Genomic DNA, 20788 nt, shown 5'->3' with positions numbered 1-20788 from the left:
CTACAGCTTGCGAAGTGGACAGATTTGTGTTTTAGGTCTTTTTTATTATTACTATTTATTATTATTATCACATGTAAAAGAATAAAGATTGTTTATTTGCGTTTGTGAAATTGATTCCACACATTCCCATCACTGCTCCAGGACTAGCATTCCTTTTTCCTGTCCTCCACAATCTGTAGACTCCAGTCTGAAGATTGGATATTGTTTCATATAAATCTTGTTGTGATCATGTGGATTTAGGCTTAGTTGCCTGCTATTACGATTATTTTGTGGTATTCCTTTTGATGGCTGAAAATTAATCAGGGTATTATGTTCCTTTAAAGGAGTTATCGTACCCTAAGTTCAGAAATGGTGTTAACAGCTGTTTTTCAGTAATTTGCAGTGTTCTGTTTTTTTGTCCTCAATAAATCCACTTTTTTTTGTGCTTACATGTGTTAGTTTGTTCTGCCGCTAAACTTTGCTGCTGGGGGAGCTCTGAGCAGAATCCGGCTCCTTCCTTATAGTCCCTTCTTACTTTGCCTTCATTTCCAACAGGTATTGTGGGGTCCAGGTATACACTGTGTGGCATCCACTGTATTCACTTCCTTTAGAAATAAAGCAGGGGAAAAGGTTATTTCAATTGACTTCTCTGCAGCTAACGGTGAAGTAGTATGCAGAGACCTGGCTGTGTGGATAAAAACTGAGCATGTATCCAACAGCACTGAGCTCACTAGGTGGATGGGCACATTGCTATATACTTTAAACACCAGATGGCACCATACTATTTAAGTAAATGTTGTAACTCTTCACTGATCGAGAGGAAAAGTCAGTCCCTTACACCAGTTAGTCCTTCGTGCTGAGCTTTGTATGAGTTTCTATCTTGTGTACATCATCGAGAGTCCAAGGCACCAGAGTTGTAAAGAAATTGCTGAACTTCATTAGAGAGACGTATTAAAAAAGACAGCAAGACAAGGTTTTAGCTATGTAGACCTTTTATAGGCTGTATGTGATGTATTATTTTTTTTAAATATGAATCCTTTTTATAAAGTTGAACAGTTTCTTTACAGCTCTACTGCCTTGAATTCTTGTTTTATACCTCTTCAGTGAATCATAATTTTTTAGGCCATCTCACTACTGCTGTAAGATCTTTCTGTCACCACCACTGCATTCCTGTTCTTCCTCCTCCCGATTGTGAAACCTTATTTGAAAGAGGAAGAACAAGACCACAAAGGTAGACCGGACAAACTGACAGTGTCAGGGTAGTATGCTGTTTGTTTATTTGGTTTTTTATTTTTAGTCATTTATTTTTATTTTTTTTTGCTCGATAAAAACCTTAAGGGTAGGGTCACACATGACTTATTTTGCTGCATATTTTCTGCAGCTGATTTTGCTACCCATTGGCTTCAATGGTAAGGAAAATATGCAGTAGCATATATTGCGGATCTGATCTATTGGAAGATAAATCCTCAAAGTAAAACCAATGCTTCCAGTGCTACTGTACCCTGCTAGCTATCCTGACATTTCTCCTATGTAGCGAGACTGTTAGGCAGATGTTGGAGAATTTCTGGATCTGCAGAATCTAGATTAAAGGATTCTTTACTGTAAAGGTAATTGTAGAATAATAGAATAATGTACTTTTCCCTGGTACATTTTATTCATATTACTGAGTTATGTTGAAAATTTAGTACTGTGTTGTCCTACTGTAATCCAATAACATTGATGCTACATGTTGTTTTTTTTTTTTTTTTACTAAATGTATTTATTTTTACACATTACTTGACTATGTTTCTACATTGGCGTGGCAGTCGCTATTGTCAGATCTATTTATAAAGCCTTTATTGACACGTGCTGGCATACATGTATTGATTTTGTACACGTGTTATTATGCGGATGGTTTTGTAATGATGTTGGGTGGTTTTCTTTGCCCCCTCCCCTGCAGGAGGGGCCTCTCTAGTGCATGTCTGCCATTGTCCCACTGACATTGAAATTACATTTCTCATGGTGAATCAAACACGGGTATGTTTGAGGGAGTGAGAGATTCATTCTCACCATGACAGGACATAATAGCTTCACGCTCTGCTAGGAGCTGCCATACAAAATTTGCCTCTGCTTACAATGAGCCATTTTTTACAGAATGGGCAGATAGAGCAGCTCACCATGTAAGGAAGAGGAAAAATCTTAAATGTGTAACATTAGTTAGGTATATCTAAGAGTGAGCTGGCTTTTATAAAAATGCACAGTTCATGCAGTGTGAAGAATTATTTCACATTACGTTAACCTTACATAGATAGTAGTATATCTCCTAATGAAGTATTGAATGAAAATACAGCGTTTATACACATACGAAGAGCAGGTGTTTGGCATAAAGCAGTGACTGATTTATTATTTTAGAATTTTTGTTCAAATTATTTTATGTCTTATACACTGTGCAATGGGAACTCCCTGTCCCTCTGGAGCCAGGTTTTTTTTTAGTTCCTTGTTTAGATTGTGCAGAAATGTACTCTGTGGCAAGGATGAACACGGTGTTTCCTCTACATCAGACATTATGACCTAGGAAGTCATTTAGTCTCTCCCAAGCCTCAGGTTCCTTGGCATGTTGTTTTGGCTCTCGTTCTCTGCCTCCCTATGGTAAGGATGACACCTCTAGCCCATAAGAGGAACTGCATTGTGGCAGCCGGCAGAGTGGCTGAGCAATCACAGGAACACTACAATAAAGAAGGCACTTTTCTGTTAATTTGCAGCTCTGCTGTGCTCTCCTCTAAAGCCTCTGAAAAGAGCCATCACTATCCATCGCGCCTTTCTACTTCAGAAATGAATCTCGTTTCTTTTTGGGCTTGACAGCGCTTGTTAAGAACAATGTCGACTCAAAATTGGTTTCCAGGCTGAGCTTTGCAGTAAAGTATTTTGCGTTCTGGAAATGCAACATCTCATCAGATCATGCAGTATATTAAATATTGAGATATAGAAAACTGCTGTTTATAGTGGGAGCATAAGGATCAATTCTGAGTCACATTTGTGTTTCTTTACATGGAAGTAATCTCTTGCTGTTCTGCAGCAGATTTTCTGTTCTAATAAATATTATATATATTTGTGTGTTCAGAGATCCACCACCTTCATTTTAATTTCTAATGCCTATTTCTTAGCAGATGATCCTACAGAGGATGCAGAGGGCTCTTGTGAAGCTGCTCCTGATCCTGAGGAAGCCCCAAAAGACCAGCAGGAGCCTGAAGGAGCCACAGAGAGTAACAGGGGTGCAGGTAATAGAGCCATTATCCTTCTCTCCAGTGGAGATATATATGTATATAGTGTGTGTATATGTATGTGTGTAATATATTATGGAATTAAGCGTCAAGTATTATTGCAATTTTTTTTTTCTCTATAACACAGTATACCTTTTCCCCAGCTAGTGTCTCTATTTAAAATTATGAAAGCGCAGAGGCTGGTCACATATTGATATTATCTTTATTTAACTATCTTAATTTTATATTCCAGCATCTTCTGTTTCCTCTGAGAAGGATCTTCCAGACTCCGTTACCACCAGACTTTTATCAGTGACCAGCACTGAACCTCCTTTGGCCAAGCGACTAAGGGGTGCCGAAGAGAAGAAAAATGAACAGGTAGTGTCTACTGTTTCGGCTCAGGTTTTCCATGAGCTCATTTGTATCTACAGTATGTAAGCCATATTTTTTTTCCTGCTCTTATAATAACTGTCTTCATCCCTCAGCTTTACCAGTGTCCATACTGCAAATACAGCAATTCAGATGTGAACCGTCTGAGAGTCCATGCAATGACCCAGCACTCTGTACAGCCAATGCTGCGGTGTCCCCTCTGCCAGGATATGCTTAACAACAAAATTCATCTGCAGCTGCACCTCACCCATTTGCACAGTGTTGCACCTGACTGTGTGGACAAACTTATTGTCACGGTAAGTGGCACGCTAAAGTGTGAAGGCAAAGGTATATGAAAGAGGTATTCGTTAAATGAGTGACTAAAAAACTGGACATGTGAAGGAGAGGCTGTCCCGAGTCATTGATAATGCTTACGGCATTGCTGTGCGCATGTGCTACTTGTATTCACGTAATGTCCCTAATAATAACTCAGACAGCTCTCTGCAACCTGCCCTGTGTCAAGTCTGTTACCATGGCAACCATGGCTTTGATTCTGCTCCATATCCTGCATTACTGTTTTTGTGCACTCAGTCCGCTCTGAGCATAGAAAATGGTCACCTCACTTCACTGACCATATGCAGTATACTGCCTACACTCTCATATGCAGCTATACATATTGCTGACCTCATCATCCAACCCTTTCCTTGCCCTCTTATTTAACCATGCTGTCTCCCGCTTGCCTTTCGGCCTCTTACCACCTTCCTCTGTAGCATTTTGTCTCCGCTGTCGTTTGCACACAATTGCTAGGACCTTAAGTGGAAGCCGTTCGGCTCATGTTTGCCAATTAGATGGTGTAAATGCAAAGTGACCTTAATATCCTCCCCTTGCTAACGAGTTTTTCTCTCCAACCTTTGCACTCTTTGTAATGGAAATATGCAGTCTGTCTGCAAGTGGGATTTGCATGTTGGACCTTGCTGACAGTCAGAGGTTTTTTTTTTTTTTTTCTTTCTATCCTGACCTCTTTCCTCTTTTCTTTGTCTGTGTCCTTAGCTCTCCCTCTCACTGTCAGCCGCTTTTCTCAATCTATCCTCCACACACTGCCCCCCCTCCCTCTTCTTCTTCATTGCAGTATGCAACAAAAAAAAAAGCTGGGTTATAGGGCAGGCCTAAGAGTCCAGCTTACACCTCTTAGACCCCAGCATGGTGTAAACAGCCTCTGCAAATGTGTCCGTGTTCTGTCAGCTGGGCCTCCTCACACAATTAGCATGTAATTATCCTGTGTGATGGGCAGCCAATGGAGAGCCAGCTGACACGTTGCATCGCTGACCCGCAAGTCAGAGATCAGTGGGCACACAGAGCAGTGCAGTGTGCTCCTTAATGATGCAATTTACATATCTGGCCAAGCAGCTGTGTATTGTAGAAGCCGTGCTGCGTGATATGCTGGACATTATTGACACTGGTCACTGTATGTTTTTCATTGCTGAACAAGTACTGTGGCAATGGGTTGGTTACAGGTGGGTAGTATGTACATATGGTACATTTGTGGGCAAACAGTCCTAAGTTTTCCTTCATGTTTCAGTTGACTATAGGTTATTAAATGCATTGTTTGCCAGTTGTGTAATATCAGCTGATATGTGACGCTGGAGGCGTTTTTACGAGATGAGGCACAGAAAAGGTAGCAGGCACATTAGACCTCTCAAAACCTGCCAGAATTCCAATCAGGAAAGATGATTAAAGTAGAGAGCAGACAACGTCTCCCGCTCACCTCCTCGTCTGCCGTCATTCACACTTGATTGACTTCAACCTTTCAAGTACAGAAGTCTTTCTCTTATTATTCAAGGCCAGGCAAGGTTTTCTAATTAAAGTGTATGAAAACAATTATAGAGCTGTCTTGTGGAGCTGGAATTCTCTGAGACTCTGCATACAGCTTTGCTCTCGCTGGGTGTGGGGATTTAGCGGACACGTATTCCTCCCCTTGCCTTTAAATGAGAATGTGTCCATGCTTGTGATCCTGCTTGCCTCTTCCTGTAATGTCCTCAGAGAGAGAGAAGATCAGACACGAAGTCTTTGTTTCCCCTTGTTTGATTATGTCTTTGCACAAAACAGGTTAAAACTGTGTGTGCAATATTAAGAATAGTAAGAGATGCATTTCATGACACAAATCCTGGCTCACCAGTGACAGAAGGCCGATGCTTTTTGTCTTATGCGCACATTGCCATATGTAAATAATAATAATTGATGACAAAAAAATCACCATAAAATTGGATTAATTGAAATGTGTATTCTTAATTTCCTCTTTTGCAGAGGCTGGAAAATCTCACTTGTTCAATTGCATGCTGACATGTGACATGTTTTCCTGTTTGCTTGCCATCTACTTTGTCACCATATTTGAAGATGTTTCTGAGGAGTTCTGTCCTTGTGGTTTTGGAGTCTGTTTTATTATTAACCCCATTGTGTTGCTGCTTTTTTTTCTAATGATAGCTGATCCTTCAAAAATCTCTTGTCTTGACAATGTGCCCCCCCATGTGTGTCTCTCAGTTTAAGGAAACAGGCAGCTCCTTTCACTCAGGAACATGGCACACTGGTTTATCTTTAGCAGTCTGAATTAATTAGGGGTGTTAATATGTGCTTGGTAGATTGAGGAGGGAGGAGGGGGGCTTCCCGTGCATCTCTGTAATTGGCTGTCCCACAGCCTGTGACAAAACACTCTTTGTGATCAAAGTCAGGATTCTGCGGAAAGAAAAAAAAATATTAATTAGAAGATTATTCTTTTAGTGTATACTGATAATTAGAGCAGGCCACCTCCTGAGTGATGAGGGCTTGTTGAGCAGCTGGGGACACTCTCAGAGACATTCTTTGGGGTGAGACATTATGGTTGCCTGGACTCTTGTACTAATATCTTCTCTGTCTTCTATAGGTAACATCTCCAGAGATGCTCATGCCAAGCAGTATGTTCTTACCTGTCAGCTCACCAGAGCGAGAGAAAGCTGCTTCGGTCTCTGAAAATACAGAGAAAATCTCAGGTAAGGGCAAATCAACTTCACCTTACTGGAAAAAAAACTTTACAAAAAGCTAAAATATACATTTACTGGGATCCTAAGGAGGGTGGTTATGAGTCAAGCATATACACCTATAGTTACACCATCCTGCTTTGTTCCTCCTTTTTTTTTATTAGAACCTGCTGAAGCAGTGTCGAAGAGTGCAGCTGTTCCTGAAGAAACTGAACTGAGTGCAGAACAGAAAGCACCTGCAAGTGACAGTAATTCTGCTAGAGAAGATTCTGGATTCTTATGTTGGAAGAAAGGATGCAACCAAGTGTTTAAAACCTCTGCGGCTCTCCAAACTCATTTCAATGAAGTCCACAACAAGCGCCCTCAATTGCCAGTCTCTGATCGCCACGTTTACAAGTATCGCTGCAACCAGTGCAGCTTAGCTTTCAAGACCATTGAAAAACTTCAGTTGCATTCACAATATCACGTGATCCGTGCTGCCACCATGTGCTGTCTTTGCCAGAGAAGCTTCCGCACATTCCAAGCTCTTAAGAAGCATCTGGAAACCAGCCATCTGGAGCTGAGCGAGTCTGACATTCAGCAGCTGTACAGTGGGCTTTTAGTAAATGGAGACGTTACAAATGTGGGAGATTCTTCAATGGCAGATGATCAGAGCATGCTAGTAGATGATGAAAAGGAGGATGAAAGTGATCTAGAAGATAAGCAGAGTCCCACGGGGAGTGATTCAGGGTCTTTGCAAGAGGATTCTGGTTCTGAACCCAAACGTGCGCTTCCTTTCCGTAAGGGCCCAAATTTTACAATGGAGAAATTTTTGGATCCATCCCGACCATATAAGTGTACAGTATGCAAAGAGTCTTTCACCCAGAAGAACATTTTGCTGGTCCATTACAATTCTGTGTCCCATCTGCACAAACTTAAGAGAGCCTTGCAAGAATCAACAACTGGGCAGCCTGAGCCCACCAATAGCCCGGATAACAAACCATTTAAATGTAACACATGTAATGTTGCATACAGTCAGAGCTCCACACTTGAAATTCATATGAGGTCTGTTTTGCACCAAACAAAGGCTCGAGCAGCAAAACTAGAAGCAGCGAGTGGTAGTAACAGCGGAGTAAGTGCCAACAGTACTTGTACATCTGTAACCTCCACAGCAGCTCCAAACCCTGTCAGTAGCAGTGTCACCACCATTTCAACCTGTACAACCACAGTTACACCTGCAGTGAGCTCCAGTTTCATAAGCCAAGCATCTACTGAACCAGTAGCCAATCCTTGCACTACTAGCCTTATTACAACTGGCGTCTCTTGCCCTCCTGAGCATAATGTTAATCGAAAAAAATTAGCAGACATGATATCTTCACGACAGCAGCAACAACAGCAAGCCCAAACACTGGCACAGGCCCAGGCACAGGTTCAAGCCCATTTGCAGCAAGAGCTACAACAACAAGCTGCCATATTACAATCTCAACTGTTGAACCCAACTCTTCTTCCTCATTTCCCCATGACCACTGAGACATTACTTCAACTTCAGCAGCAGCACTTACTGTTTCCTTTCTACATCCCTAGTACAGATTTCCAATTCAACCCAGAAGTGAGCTTGCCCCTGACTAGTGGCACACTAACTTTGACAGGAAGTAATATCGGTTTGCTGGAAGACATGAAGAATCCACTTCAGCTTTCACAAACTCATCCTCACCATTCTCATCTCCTCCAACAGCAGCAAAACCAGATGTGTATGTCTGAGACTCACTCCACACTTTTGCAATCTTCAGAACAAAAGAACAAACCTGTGAAAGAAAATTTGAAGGAACTAAAGAAAGAAAAAGAGTTGTCTGAGAGAGCAGATGAAATGGCAGTAGTAAGTGAGTCTGTATCTGATTCTTTGAAGTGTAAAGAAAAGAGAGATTTTACAACTGGTTCGTCTTCAGAGACTCTTTTGCTTCCGCCTCGTATTGCTTCAGATGCACGAGGGAATGCCACCAAAGCCTTGCTTGAAAATTTTGGGTTTGAACTTGTAATTCAGTACAATGAAAACAAACAGAAAGCACAGAAAAAGAATGGGAAGAATGAACAAACTGATTTTTTAGAGAAATTGGAATGCAGTTCATGTGGAAAGCTCTTCTCCAATATACTTATACTAAAAAGCCACCAGGAGCATGTTCACCAACGCTATTTGCCCTTTAAGCAGCTAGAGCAATTTGCAAAGCAATACAGAGACCACTATGATAAGTTATATCCATTGAGGCCCCAAACACCAGAGGCACCCCCACCTCCTCCTCCACCCCCTCCACCACCACCTCCTCCACCACCTCCAGCAACTCCACAACCAGCTATCACACCAACAGTCCCAGTCTCTGCACCTCCTCTCACCCCACCCAGCATTTCACCAGCACAGCCATCAGTGTCGTTAGCTCAACTTTCGATGCCAATGGAACTGCCAATCTTTTCACCCCTCATGATGCAAACTATGCCCATACAGTCAATGCCAGCTCAATTGCCACCACAGTTGGGGTCAGTAGACACACTTTCTGCAGATTTGGCCCAATTATATCAACATCAGTTAAATCCCAGTCTTTTGCAGCAGCAAAACAAAAGGCCACGGACCAGGATTACTGATGACCAACTAAGAGTTCTAAGGCAATATTTTGATATAAATAATTCCCCTAGTGAGGAGCAAATTAAAGAAATGGCTGATAAATCTGGGTTGCCCCAAAAAGTTATTAAGCACTGGTTTAGAAATACCCTTTTTAAGGAGCGTCAGCGCAACAAAGATTCCCCTTATAATTTTAATAATCCTCCTATTACTAGCTTGGAAGAACTGAAGATGGATTCAAGGCCTCCTTCTCCAGAGGCTCAAAAGCATGAATACTGGGGAAATAAGAGGTCTTCCAGAACACGCTTTACAGACTACCAGCTTCGTGTTCTCCAAGACTTTTTTGATGCCAATGCTTATCCAAAAGATGATGAATTTGAACAACTTTCGAACTTGCTCAACCTTCCTACTCGTGTTATTGTGGTCTGGTTCCAGAATGCTCGTCAAAAAGCACGAAAGAACTATGAGAACCAAGGAGATGGCAAGGAAGGAGAGAGGCGTGAGCTGACAAATGACAGGTATATCCGTACAAGCAACTTAAACTACCAGTGTAAAAAATGCAGTTTGGTGTTTCAGAGGATTTTTGACCTTATTAAACATCAGAAAAAATTATGCTATAAAGATGAAGACGAAGATATGCATGATGAAAGTCAAAATGAGGATTCCATGGATGCCACTGATTTGCTGACTCCATCAAGCTCATCTTGTAGTACTCCTATGCCCTTTCAATCTTTTAGCACTGCAGCCTCAACTTCCACAAATACAAGCTGCACACCTTTTTCCCAACATATGATGGACATTGATGAGCCTTTAATGTACAGTTCGAAATCGGAAGCTATCTATGATGATAAACCAAAGCATTTTGAATTTCCAAGAACACAGCAAAACCAAACTCAAGAAAAGCCACAGCAACCAAAGCAAGAGCCACAGCAGCCTCAGAGCACACAGTCTCAACCTCCACAGCAGGAACAATCTGAACAAAAATCTAGTGCAACACCACAAAAACTTCCACCGATTTCATCTCCATCCACACAGTCACAAACCTCACACTGTTCCATAACCCAATCAAGTCCAAATACGGTGCAGATCTCTCATCATCCTATGAAGCCCCTTCATTCGTCAACTCCACAACAGTTGCCCAATTTGCAGCATCAGTTAATTCCATACCAGTGTGATCAATGCAAGCTTGCTTTCCCTTCATTTGAGCATTGGCAAGAACACCAGCAGCTCCATTTTCTTAGTGCTCAAAATCAATTTATTCATCCTCAATTTTTAGATCGACCAATGGATATGTCCTTTATGCTTTTTGACCCCAGTAATCCACTTTTAGCAGGACAACTTCTTTCTGGTGGGCTTTCACAAATGCCACCTGGTTCAGCAACTTCTCCTTCAACACCATCCTCCACAATGAACTCTCTTAAAAGAAAGCTGGAAGAAAAAGCTAGTGCAAGTCCAGGAGAGAATGATAGTGGGACAGGCGGAGATGAACCTCAAAGGGACAAGCGATTAAGAACCACAATTACACCAGAGCAATTGGAGATTTTGTACCAGAAATACTTGCTAGATTCTAATCCTACACGTAAAATGCTGGATCACATTGCCCATGAAGTAGGTTTGAAGAAGAGGGTGGTTCAGGTATGGTTTCAAAATACACGCGCAAGGGAAAGAAAGGGTCAGTTTAGAGCTGTTGGCCCAGCACAGGCGCACAGACGTTGCCCATTTTGCAGAGCTTTATTTAAGGCAAAAACTGCGCTGGAAGCTCACATACGGTCCAGGCACTGGCATGAGGCAAAACGTGCTGGCTATAATATGAATTTATCAGCAATGCTTGTTGATTGTGATGGCGGAATACATATGAAAGGAGATCTTTTTGACAGTAATACATTTCATAATTTGCCACATGGCAGCAATGATGGGCAATGTATTTCCCTTTCCCCTGTGAGCAAATCCATGGATCTTTCACCTCGTACACTGCTTAGCCCCTCATCCATTAAAGTTGAAGGCATGGAAGATTTTGAGAGCCCTTCCATGTCATCTGTCAATTTAGGCTTTGATCAGAATAAGTTAGACAATGATGACTGCTCCTCAGTGAATACTGCTATAACTGACACCACAACAGGAGATGAAGGAAATGCTGACAATGACAGTACAACAGGCATCTTAGCTGACAACAAATCTGCATCTGTTACAAGTGAAGGCTTGCCAAAATCTACCATGTTGTCAATGTCAGAGTATGAGGACCAACTGTCTTCTGGATTGGTCAGTCCTTCTGCAAGCTTGTACAGCAAAGAGTATGAGAATGAAGGTATAATTGATTATAGTGAAACTTCGAGTCTCGCAGATCCTTGTTCTCCTAGCCCAGGGGCAAGTGGTTCAGCTGGCAAGTCAGGGGACAGTGGAGACCGGCCTGGTCAAAAGAGGTTTCGAACACAAATGACAAATCTTCAGCTAAAAGTACTTAAATCCTGTTTTAATGATTATAGAACACCAACCATGTTGGAGTGTGAAGTTCTAGGCAGTGATATCGGACTGCCAAAGAGAGTTGTTCAAGTGTGGTTTCAAAATGCCCGAGCAAAAGAAAAGAAGGCCAAACTAAGTATGGCCAAGCACTTCGGAATTAACCAAACAAATTATGAGGGACCCAAAACAGAGTGCACTTTGTGTGGTATTAAATATAGCGCACGTCTGTCTGTGCGTGATCATATCTTTTCCCAGCAACATATTTCCAAAGTTAAGGAAGCTATTGGAAGCCAGTTGGACAAGGAAAAAGAGTACTTTGATCCAGCCACTGTTCGCCAACTAATGGCTCAACAAGAGTTAGATCGAATAAAAAAAGCCAATGAGGTTCTGGGTTTGACTCCACAACAACAGGGTATGTTTGATAACCCTTCCATACAAGCGCTCAATCTTCCAACACCATACTCAACTCTACAAGGTATTCCTCCAGTACTGTTACCCGGTGTCAACAGCCCATCTTTGCCAGGATTTACTCCTGCAAATACAGGTGGGCAATTACAAAGTATTCTAATAGTGTTTTAATGGTGACAAGTCAATAGTCATATTTGTTTATTTCAAAATTTTATGTTTTGGGATATTTTTTGAAGGATGTTTTAGCTTAGATAATTTGTAGAATGTGTTAGCTAAAATACAATCAGTCTAGAAAGTGTATTTAAATGAGAATCCCAATCCATAATTTTGTAGTTATGTCAATATATTTAGTAAAAGCTAAATTTGTTTTCTTAAAGTTGAATAGAGTATATATTGAGTAGATTTTGTAAAGTGCAACCATTTTTTAGGTGTTCTGCAGAGACTGTACTTGTTTTTAAATAAATATTTGTTGTTTGAAAATAGGTACTAAATAATCCTATTATGTGCAGTGTTTTTTATTTTATATTTGGTCAGTAGAATTCTACATTTATGACTGGACCAGTCAACAGCCAGAGCCTTTGTACCCTATGGCATAAATAGACAGCCCTTTGACGACATTCCTCTTTGAACAGTCTGAGCTCCTGAATCAGTGACTTCCTGGAAGGATAAATAATTTACCTGAATCATATCTACTTTAGTTATTTGTTTTTAGTTATAGTGTTTTTTATTTATTTTTTCCTTTTGACTGTATGTGGTGAGATTTATTGCACTTGTCTTGTGGCAATTGAACCCGGTTGCCAGGTAGTTAGCAGTATTTAACACCAAACACCTATTCTTTTAGGTGACCTTGGGTTGTACCTTTACATAAGGTTGTAAAAGCTGTCCACATTTTTGTTTTCAAAAAGAGAGATAGATGTGTTTAAAACTACTGCATGTGTTTATTGGTCATCTGCTATTATTGATGAAAACAGATAAGGAATGTAAAACCTATACTAAGTCCAATAACCAGAAAAGACACAGAGGTCGGCACTGCTGAACAAATTCTAAGGTGCTCTCTTCCTTCCTAGACAAAGTGAACGGCTTCCCTTCGTGACACACACCCGCGAGTCACCGCACTGTGCTCAACCCCTTGCCAACATTTCCAATAGCAACATATAGAAGAAAAGGAGAGAAGAAAAGGAGAATGGGGGGGCACTTACAAGTCGGAGTCTCTTAAACGGTGCAGACTGTGTGTCTTTTATTAGGTGCAATAAAATTTCCATAGCGCAGGACGCTAGGATCCGCAGCGTGGTGCAGTGAACAGCTGCTTTTGCGCCAAGGGCTGGTGCTTCTTCAGACCTTGGTCTGAAGAAGCACCAGCCCTCGTAGCGAAAGCAGCTGTTCACTGCACCACGCTGCGGATCCTAGCGTCCTGCGCTATGGAAATTTTATTGCACCTAATAAAAGACACACAGTCTGTACCACTTAATAGACTCTGACTCGTAAGTGCCCCCCCATTCTCCTTTTCTTCTATACGTTGCTATAACATATACTAATATGAGATTTAAAATCTGTCTGCAATCTTAACTAATATTCTTCTCCAAAACTATTCAATTAAGTATTTTTTTTTTCTATTTTCAGCTTTAAGTTCGCCAAAATCCAATGTGATAGGTGGATCCAACACCACGGTTCCTTCACCTGGACTCCCAACTTCTGGACAACCAAATAAACAGCCTCCCAAATCATTAAGCCCTACTATCCCTTCACAGACTCTACCAGTACCTACTCCCCAACCCCACGAGTTGCAGAAAGAAAAAGATGGTGAGAAGTTGAAAGAGAAGGAAAGGGGGAAAGGCAAAGGGGATCCCTTACCAGTACTAAAAAAAGAAAAAGGGGACACTCCAGCATCCACTTCCAGCTCAATGCCAGGCATGGAGTATGTGGTTGATCCATCCCAACTGCAGGCTTTGCAAGCAGCCTTGACGTCGGATCCCTCTGCTTTGCTCACGAGTCAGTTTCTTCCTTACTTTGTTCCTGGCTTTTCTCCCTACTACAGTGCTCAGATTCCAGGGACCATGCCAGGTGGTTACCTGCAGCCAATGTATGGAATGGAAGGTCTGTTCCCTTATAACCCAGCAATTTCTCAAGCTTTGATGGGGCTTTCACCAAGTTCTTTGCTTCAACAATATCAGCAGTACCAGCAAAGCTTACAAGAAGCCCTACAGCAGCAGCAACGCCAACTCCAAATGCAGCAGCAAAAACAGCAGCAGCAGCAGCAGCATCATCATCATCATCATCATCATCATAGACTGCATCAGCAACAGCCCAAGACAAGCCAAACACAAACAACTTCTATTGTTTCTCCCTCTGACAAAGACCCTGCCAAAGACTCTCCAAAGATGGAAGAACAGAATCCTGCAGCCCTTGAGGTATCTCACTCCAACAAACCCCCAGAACAGCAAGAAGTGGAAAACCAAGGTGCAGACTGTCTCTTGGACCCACTTATAGTCCCAAAGGTGCAGTACAAGTTGGTCTGCCGGAAGTGTGAGCTGAGCTTCAGCAGCGAGGAGGCGGCTATTAGCCATGTGAAGTCCCTCTGCTACTTTGGCCAATCTGTGGTGAACCTGCAAGAGTTTGTGACATGTGTCCCCACTGGTGACAGTAGCGGCTCCTACCGCTGCTTAGGCTGTGAGGCCTCTCTGTGTGGGGGCAATGCTCTGCGTCAACACCTGGAGTCACCCTTGCACAAACACAGAACAATCACAAGAACAGCAAGAAATGCCAAAGAGCACCCTAGTTTATTACCTCACTCTGCCTGCTTCCCCAATCCTGACACCGCATCTACCTCTCAGTCTGCTGCTGACTCCAAAGCCAGCCTCTCACCGCCTTCCCCTTCTGCTTCTCCCCATGCCTCCTCAAAGACTTGGACCCATAGTACTCCCAGAAAACCTCCTCCTCTCCCCACATTCTCCTCATCCTCAACAGTTACCTCAAGTCCGTGCAGCACCTCAGGGGTTGCGACCTCCTTTCCAACAGACGGTTTCTCTGAGGAATCTGATTCGGACCTCAGCCAAAAGTCTGACAGGGTGGGAAGTCCTGTAAATGCTCCTGAGAACCCAAGCTGTCATGATGACGGTTCTCGAACTGCTGTGGGAGTGGGTTCTTTACGACTGTAGACTTCGGAGTTGGACGATGATATAATAATAATAATAAATATGAATTTTAAATAATAAAAGATAAATAAAAAACCAGTTTCACAAACAAAATACTGCAAATTCCAAAGCTTTTAACCAAAAAGAGGAACCCCTCCCTCCCCCAGTATGGATTTTTTCATTCCTGCACCTGACCCACTGCCCTGTTTTCTTCCCTCTACCTAGCATCACACTGGGCCGTTACACAGGGAACTGGGCCTGAAATTTTATTTTATTTTTTTACCCTTTTTGTGGAGATTGTCACCTAGTTGTGACAGCCCTTCTGCTCATCTAGAATGGCTTTGTTAGAAGAAACCAATGGAATTGTGTTATTCTCAGGTCAAATGTTCACACCGTGTTCTGACTCTGGTCTTGGAATTTTATATATACATATATATGGATAGGGATATATATGTGTGTATATATGTATTTATTTTATTTTATTTTTTTAAATTTCGTTGGTTAAGTAATTGTTTTTTTTTTTTTTTTTAAATAATTGCTAACTTAACTGGGCAGAAAAAAAATCAGGACTGGGTTGAAAAAAAAAAAAAAAAAAAGCCTCCGATGGGATGAGAATTGTTTAGTGGCATTCATGCTTAATAATTTCCACAACCGGGAACCACAGCTCAAAAATATATATCTATATACTTTTAAAGAGTAATGAACAGACTTTCTGTATTTCTTGTAGATGAGGCCATTAATTCAAGACAGTTTTCAGACATGGATAAGATCCTTTTTTGTGTTTTTTGTTTTAGTTTTTTTTTGTTTTATTTATTTTTTTTTTGATGTCCAAATGTGTTTTTTGATATGACTTATGTTGTGGGTCACAGAATGTCCCACATGCCACATTGTAAACCAACCTGTTAGCTCTTTAACCAAAAGACAACTTCCTCTCTACCCTTTCCTTTTTATTGTTAATGTTACTTTTTAATATGTTTTTAAGATCACTTGGCTCTTACCAGCAGAGATCTTTCACTGCAAAAAATAAATTTGAGAATTTTTCTCCCAGTGGGACACACAGCGCTTCATAGCCTGCATTAGCAGTGCTGTATATAGTGTGTTACAGGAGTGTGCTGCCCTTGCCCCAGATGAGCTTATTTGCAACACAGCCTGATGTTGGGATTTGGGGAAGAGGGTTTGCTGATAAAGGTGTAATATTCCCTGTTGTTTGGTGTTTGTAATCTGCACACTTTTCCCAACCCCAGTGTTACCTGTTTACTCTGTTTCATGTCAATAGACAGAGGTCTGTTCTGTTTTAAAGAAAAAAAGAAAAGTGGAAAAAAAAAGTTAACCATTTGTATGTGTATGTATACATGTGTGTGTATATGTATGCATAGATACATTGTCACACACAGACGTGTGCACACACATTTCTTTTTTTGAATGAAAACTGATGCTTTAAATAAAATCCAAAGAGAAGCCTCCCTTGTCTGTTTGCCTGGAAGGCTTTGTTTGACTTTGTAAGAGTTTGTAAATGTAAAACTCATCCAAGGTTTATCTATGTATATGCCACAAACAAGGTATGGAACCCTAAAGAGCTGAACTAGCACATATATAGCAAAATAAGGGCAAATGAAATACTTGATAATACCTAATATTAAAGGCCTGGCTACTTTATGCATATTAAATTATTGTTATATTACTAGTTTATCAATATAGCTTGTCAATAATTTTTAGGGTGCGTTCACACAGGCATATTTATGCTGCAGATTTAGCTGCCCATTGAAAGGGCAGCAAAATCTTCAGCTAAAATACGCACGTGTGAATGCACCCTAAGGTATGTTCACATGAGCAGATCCCCAGCGTATTTTACGCTGCTGATCCGCCGCTGAAGGACCGCTGTATGGTGCCTTTACGTGTGCCTGCTCGGAGAGGCGCGTATGCGCAGTATACTGGCGCATTGCGGCAGCTCTCAGTCTAGCTCATAAAGCAGAGGGAGCGGCCACGATGTGTGCGAGTACACCGTGCATGTGTGGTGACTCACACATCGCTTCAGTGTGTCTGCTCGTAGCGGCGTATTGCCACTCCAAGCAGGCACATGTAAAGGCACCATACAGCAGTCCTGGGGATCCGCTCATGTGAACGTACCCTTAGGGTGCCTACTCACTCACACACACACACCGCATTGCAAATCCACAGTTGAAAAATCAGCCTTTGCAGATCCACAGTTGCGCAATGTGTGAATGCACCCTCATGGTTTGCTCTGGTTTTGGTTGTTTCAAGTGAAAAAAAATAAGAAAGTTTTGAGTAATAAAGGAGAATGGATTTTGCATACACCACAGCTGCTAACAAGACTTGTAAAGTATGGGTTTTATCATTCCGCAACAGTTATGGACTGTTAAGAAAATGTAGATCACTATACAGAATTTGATTCTTCTTGTGAATATTTATAGGAGATACTACTTGCATAAGTTGGAGGCACATGGAGTTCCTATAACTGGCACATTCTCTCCTAGAAGTAATGTGGTATTGACATTTTTTTTCTTTCTATGTCTACCTATGAAATTGGAGACAAATGGAGGTTCCCATTGAAATGCATCCCATACACAGGCATCATTTGCTTGTAACCATGAGGCCTTTTGGTAGACTCACACACGTTTCAGATTTGTTGCAGTAATGTTATGCAACTGAAATGAGGTTGTTCTTTTTAAACATGTAGGCTTTGCAGGGTCCATTAGGATGAATAGGACAGTCACCCTTAGGGTAGGGTTCCATGTAGCGTATTTCAGGCTGCGATAATTCCGTTGCACAGCTGGAAATATGCTGCATAGTCTCCTATGGGCAGCAGTGTTAATTGGAACATACGCAGCGGATTTTGTGAAGCATGAAATACGATGCGTATACACTATGTGGGACAGTACCCTAAGGGTGTATTCACACTTACAGTGTCCTGTGCATATTTGATGCGCAGGATTTAAAGCTGCAGACTTTTGTGCTACAGAGTTCAATTAAATTTAATTGACTGAACACAGCTTCAAATCCTGCATATCAAATATGCGCAGGATACTGTACATTTGAATACACCATTGGGGTAGGGTCACATGTACAGAATCTGCTGCATATTTTGTGCAGCTGATTTTGCTACACTAACTAAAGTATGTTAAAGGGGTAGTCCAGTGCTGAAAAACTTATCCCCTATCCTAAGGATAGAGGATAAGTTTCAGATTGCGGGGATACCGACGGCTGGGGCCCCCTGCGATCTCCTGTATGGGGAACCAGCTCAAAGGGCACATAGTAGGTGTCGACCACCGCACGAAGCGGCAGCCGACACGCCCCCTCAACACATCTGATTGCCGAAGGCAGCGCTCCGGCTCTGCCATAGAGTTGTATTGAGGGGGCGTGTTGGCCGCCGCTTCGTGCGGTGGTCAACACGCCCCCTTCCGGGGCCCCATACAGAAGATTGCTGGGGGCCACAGCAGTCGGACCCCCCCCCCCCCCCCTGGATCTGAAACTTATGCCCTATCCTTAGGATAGTGGATATGTTTTTCAGCACTGGATATCTCCTTTAACACATGCATATTTTCTGCTGCAGTGAAACACACTGCTCTAAAATATATATATTCAGAGCAGTGTATTTCACTGCAGCAGAAATATGCCTAATGTATCAATTTTGGTCAGGAAAATGTTGATTTTTGCCACTTTCTCCCTTCCGTGTCTGCAGAGGTCTAATCTGTTAGTTTACGTGCCGGAGGTCTTCTCACCTGTTCTGTGCAGGTCCTGGCTCCGATCTGTTGCTAGAGCCTGCTGAGCCAGGTGCTACCAGTAGATCACCCATAACAATGTGTAATACTGTGCAACAGCATAACATTACTCAAGGTAAGCATTTTACGCATAAAAGCACTCAAGGTAACCTTACTCATAACAGCATAACTTTACTCAAGTTAAGTCTTTTAAGATTACAAGTAAAAAAATATAAAAATACTTTTTGGAAAAAAAACAAAAAACATAAGCCCTTCCCCTGAAGAAATTAACCCCCAACACTCACACACACATTAAAACATAATGTTTACAATCCTGTATAGTGAACGGCGTAAAAGGAAAAATCAAATTCCACAATTGCTCATTTTTTGTTACATTACATTCCAGAAACAATTTATTAAAAAGTGATCAAAAAGTCATATATAAATAAATGGAACCAATAAAAACTACAGATCATGTCCCAAAAAATCAGCCCTTTATACAGAAAAATAAAGTTAAGAGGTCACAATACAGCAATTTTATACATCCTTATTTTGTTTAACCCCTTAACACAGGACTTAAATGTACGTCCTGGTAATTAACGCACCAGGACGTACACTTACGTCCTGTACATTACTCCGAGCACCGGAGTGGTGCTCGTGTCATGCGCGGCAGGTCCCGCCGGTAATGGCAGACATCAGCAATTGCTGACCACTCAGATGCCATGATCAATACAGATCACAGCAGTGCGGTCAGTAAAATGGATAATCGGATTGCCCACTGCGCTAATCCAGGGATCTTCTGCTCTGGTCTGAGATCGAACAGACCAGAGCAGAAGATCGCCGACAATACTGATCAGTGTTATGCCCTATGCATAGCACTGAACAGTATTAGCAATCAAATGATTGCTATAAATAGTCCCCTATGGGGACTATGGCCCTTTCACACTATAAAGTTGCTCCGTTAAAAGACCGTTATAAACTTTTGTTAGAAAAGCCTTAAAAACGGATGTTAAATGTCCGTTATAAAATCCCATTAAAGACTATGGTATTTTTGGATTATCCATTATGACCCATTATAGCCCATCATGAATAACGGACGTTATTTGTGAGGGAAGAAAAAAACGGCACATGCACTAATTTTTCTTCTGGCACAAGAAACGGGTAAATTAACAGCCATTATTTTTAACATTGAAGTTTATGGCAAACGGTTGAGCCTTTATGTCATCCGTTTGCACCTGATTTATAATATCTGTAATTACTTCTGAGCATGCTCAGAAGAGGTGACATCAGCATACTCCTGCAGTGCTGAGGGACTACTACACCTACTCCCATCATGGAGCAGATGTTCCACGATGCGATTAGAAGTTATTAAACGGGGCAGACGGCATGCTCCACTCCCCTGTGATGTACGATGTATTTTACTTTCATTTTTAACTGGTCTTAACAGAGGAATATGCCTGTTATTTTGATGGACGTTATTCAGCCATTTGCACCCTTTAGTTAATCCATTATTATACATCAGTCTTTACACAGAAAGCAGATGAATACTCATAGTGTGCAAGGGCCATATTAAAATGTGAAGAAAAAAGTGAAAAATTACCTCCCCAATAAACAATTTAAATCGTCCCTTTTTTTCCCCCATTTTACCCCCAGAGAGTGCAAAAATCCAACAAACATACATTACTCTTACCGGTAAATGTTTTTTGTTGAGCCCACGACGCCACCCATGGAGAGACCAGCCCCTCATCCGTGGGACAGGAAACAGGTACAGGAACAACTTGCATATAAGGATGACCTGAGCTGTTATTCTCCAGTTCTTAATCAAGTATCAAGTAGTAACAACCAGAAATGTTTAATAAGTAGCACACTAACCAGAAACTTC

General features: G+C 41.6%; 1 protein-coding gene across 9 annotated transcripts in view; it reads left to right on the top strand.

Annotated features, from left to right (window-relative positions):
- ZFHX3 (zinc finger homeobox 3) overlaps positions 1–16822 on the top strand; it is an 86804-nt gene extending 69982 nt beyond the window's left edge. For 8 of the 9 annotated variants that reach the window (XM_056525899.1, XM_056525889.1, XM_056525890.1 and 5 more), the window contains exons 5-10: positions 3123–3236; positions 3472–3596; positions 3704–3904; positions 6505–6610; positions 6763–12192; positions 13677–16822. In XM_056525899.1, coding sequence (XP_056381874.1) covers positions 3123–3236; positions 3472–3596; positions 3704–3904; positions 6505–6610; positions 6763–12192; positions 13677–15211 — 7511 coding nt within the window. In that variant the 3' untranslated portion in view covers positions 15212–16822. The remainder of the gene's footprint in view (positions 1–3122; positions 3237–3471; positions 3597–3703; positions 3905–6504; positions 6611–6762; positions 12193–13676) is intronic. The other variant, XM_056525898.1, reaches the window with a different exon arrangement.
- The last annotated feature ends 3966 nt before the right edge of the window (positions 16823–20788 follow it).

Source organism: Hyla sarda, chromosome 6 (assembly GCF_029499605.1).
Source record: "Hyla sarda isolate aHylSar1 chromosome 6, aHylSar1.hap1, whole genome shotgun sequence".
NCBI lineage: Eukaryota > Metazoa > Chordata > Amphibia > Anura > Hylidae > Hyla > Hyla sarda.
The sequence above is the reverse complement of the archived record's forward strand: the minus strand, read 5'-3'. Positions and strand labels throughout refer to the sequence as shown.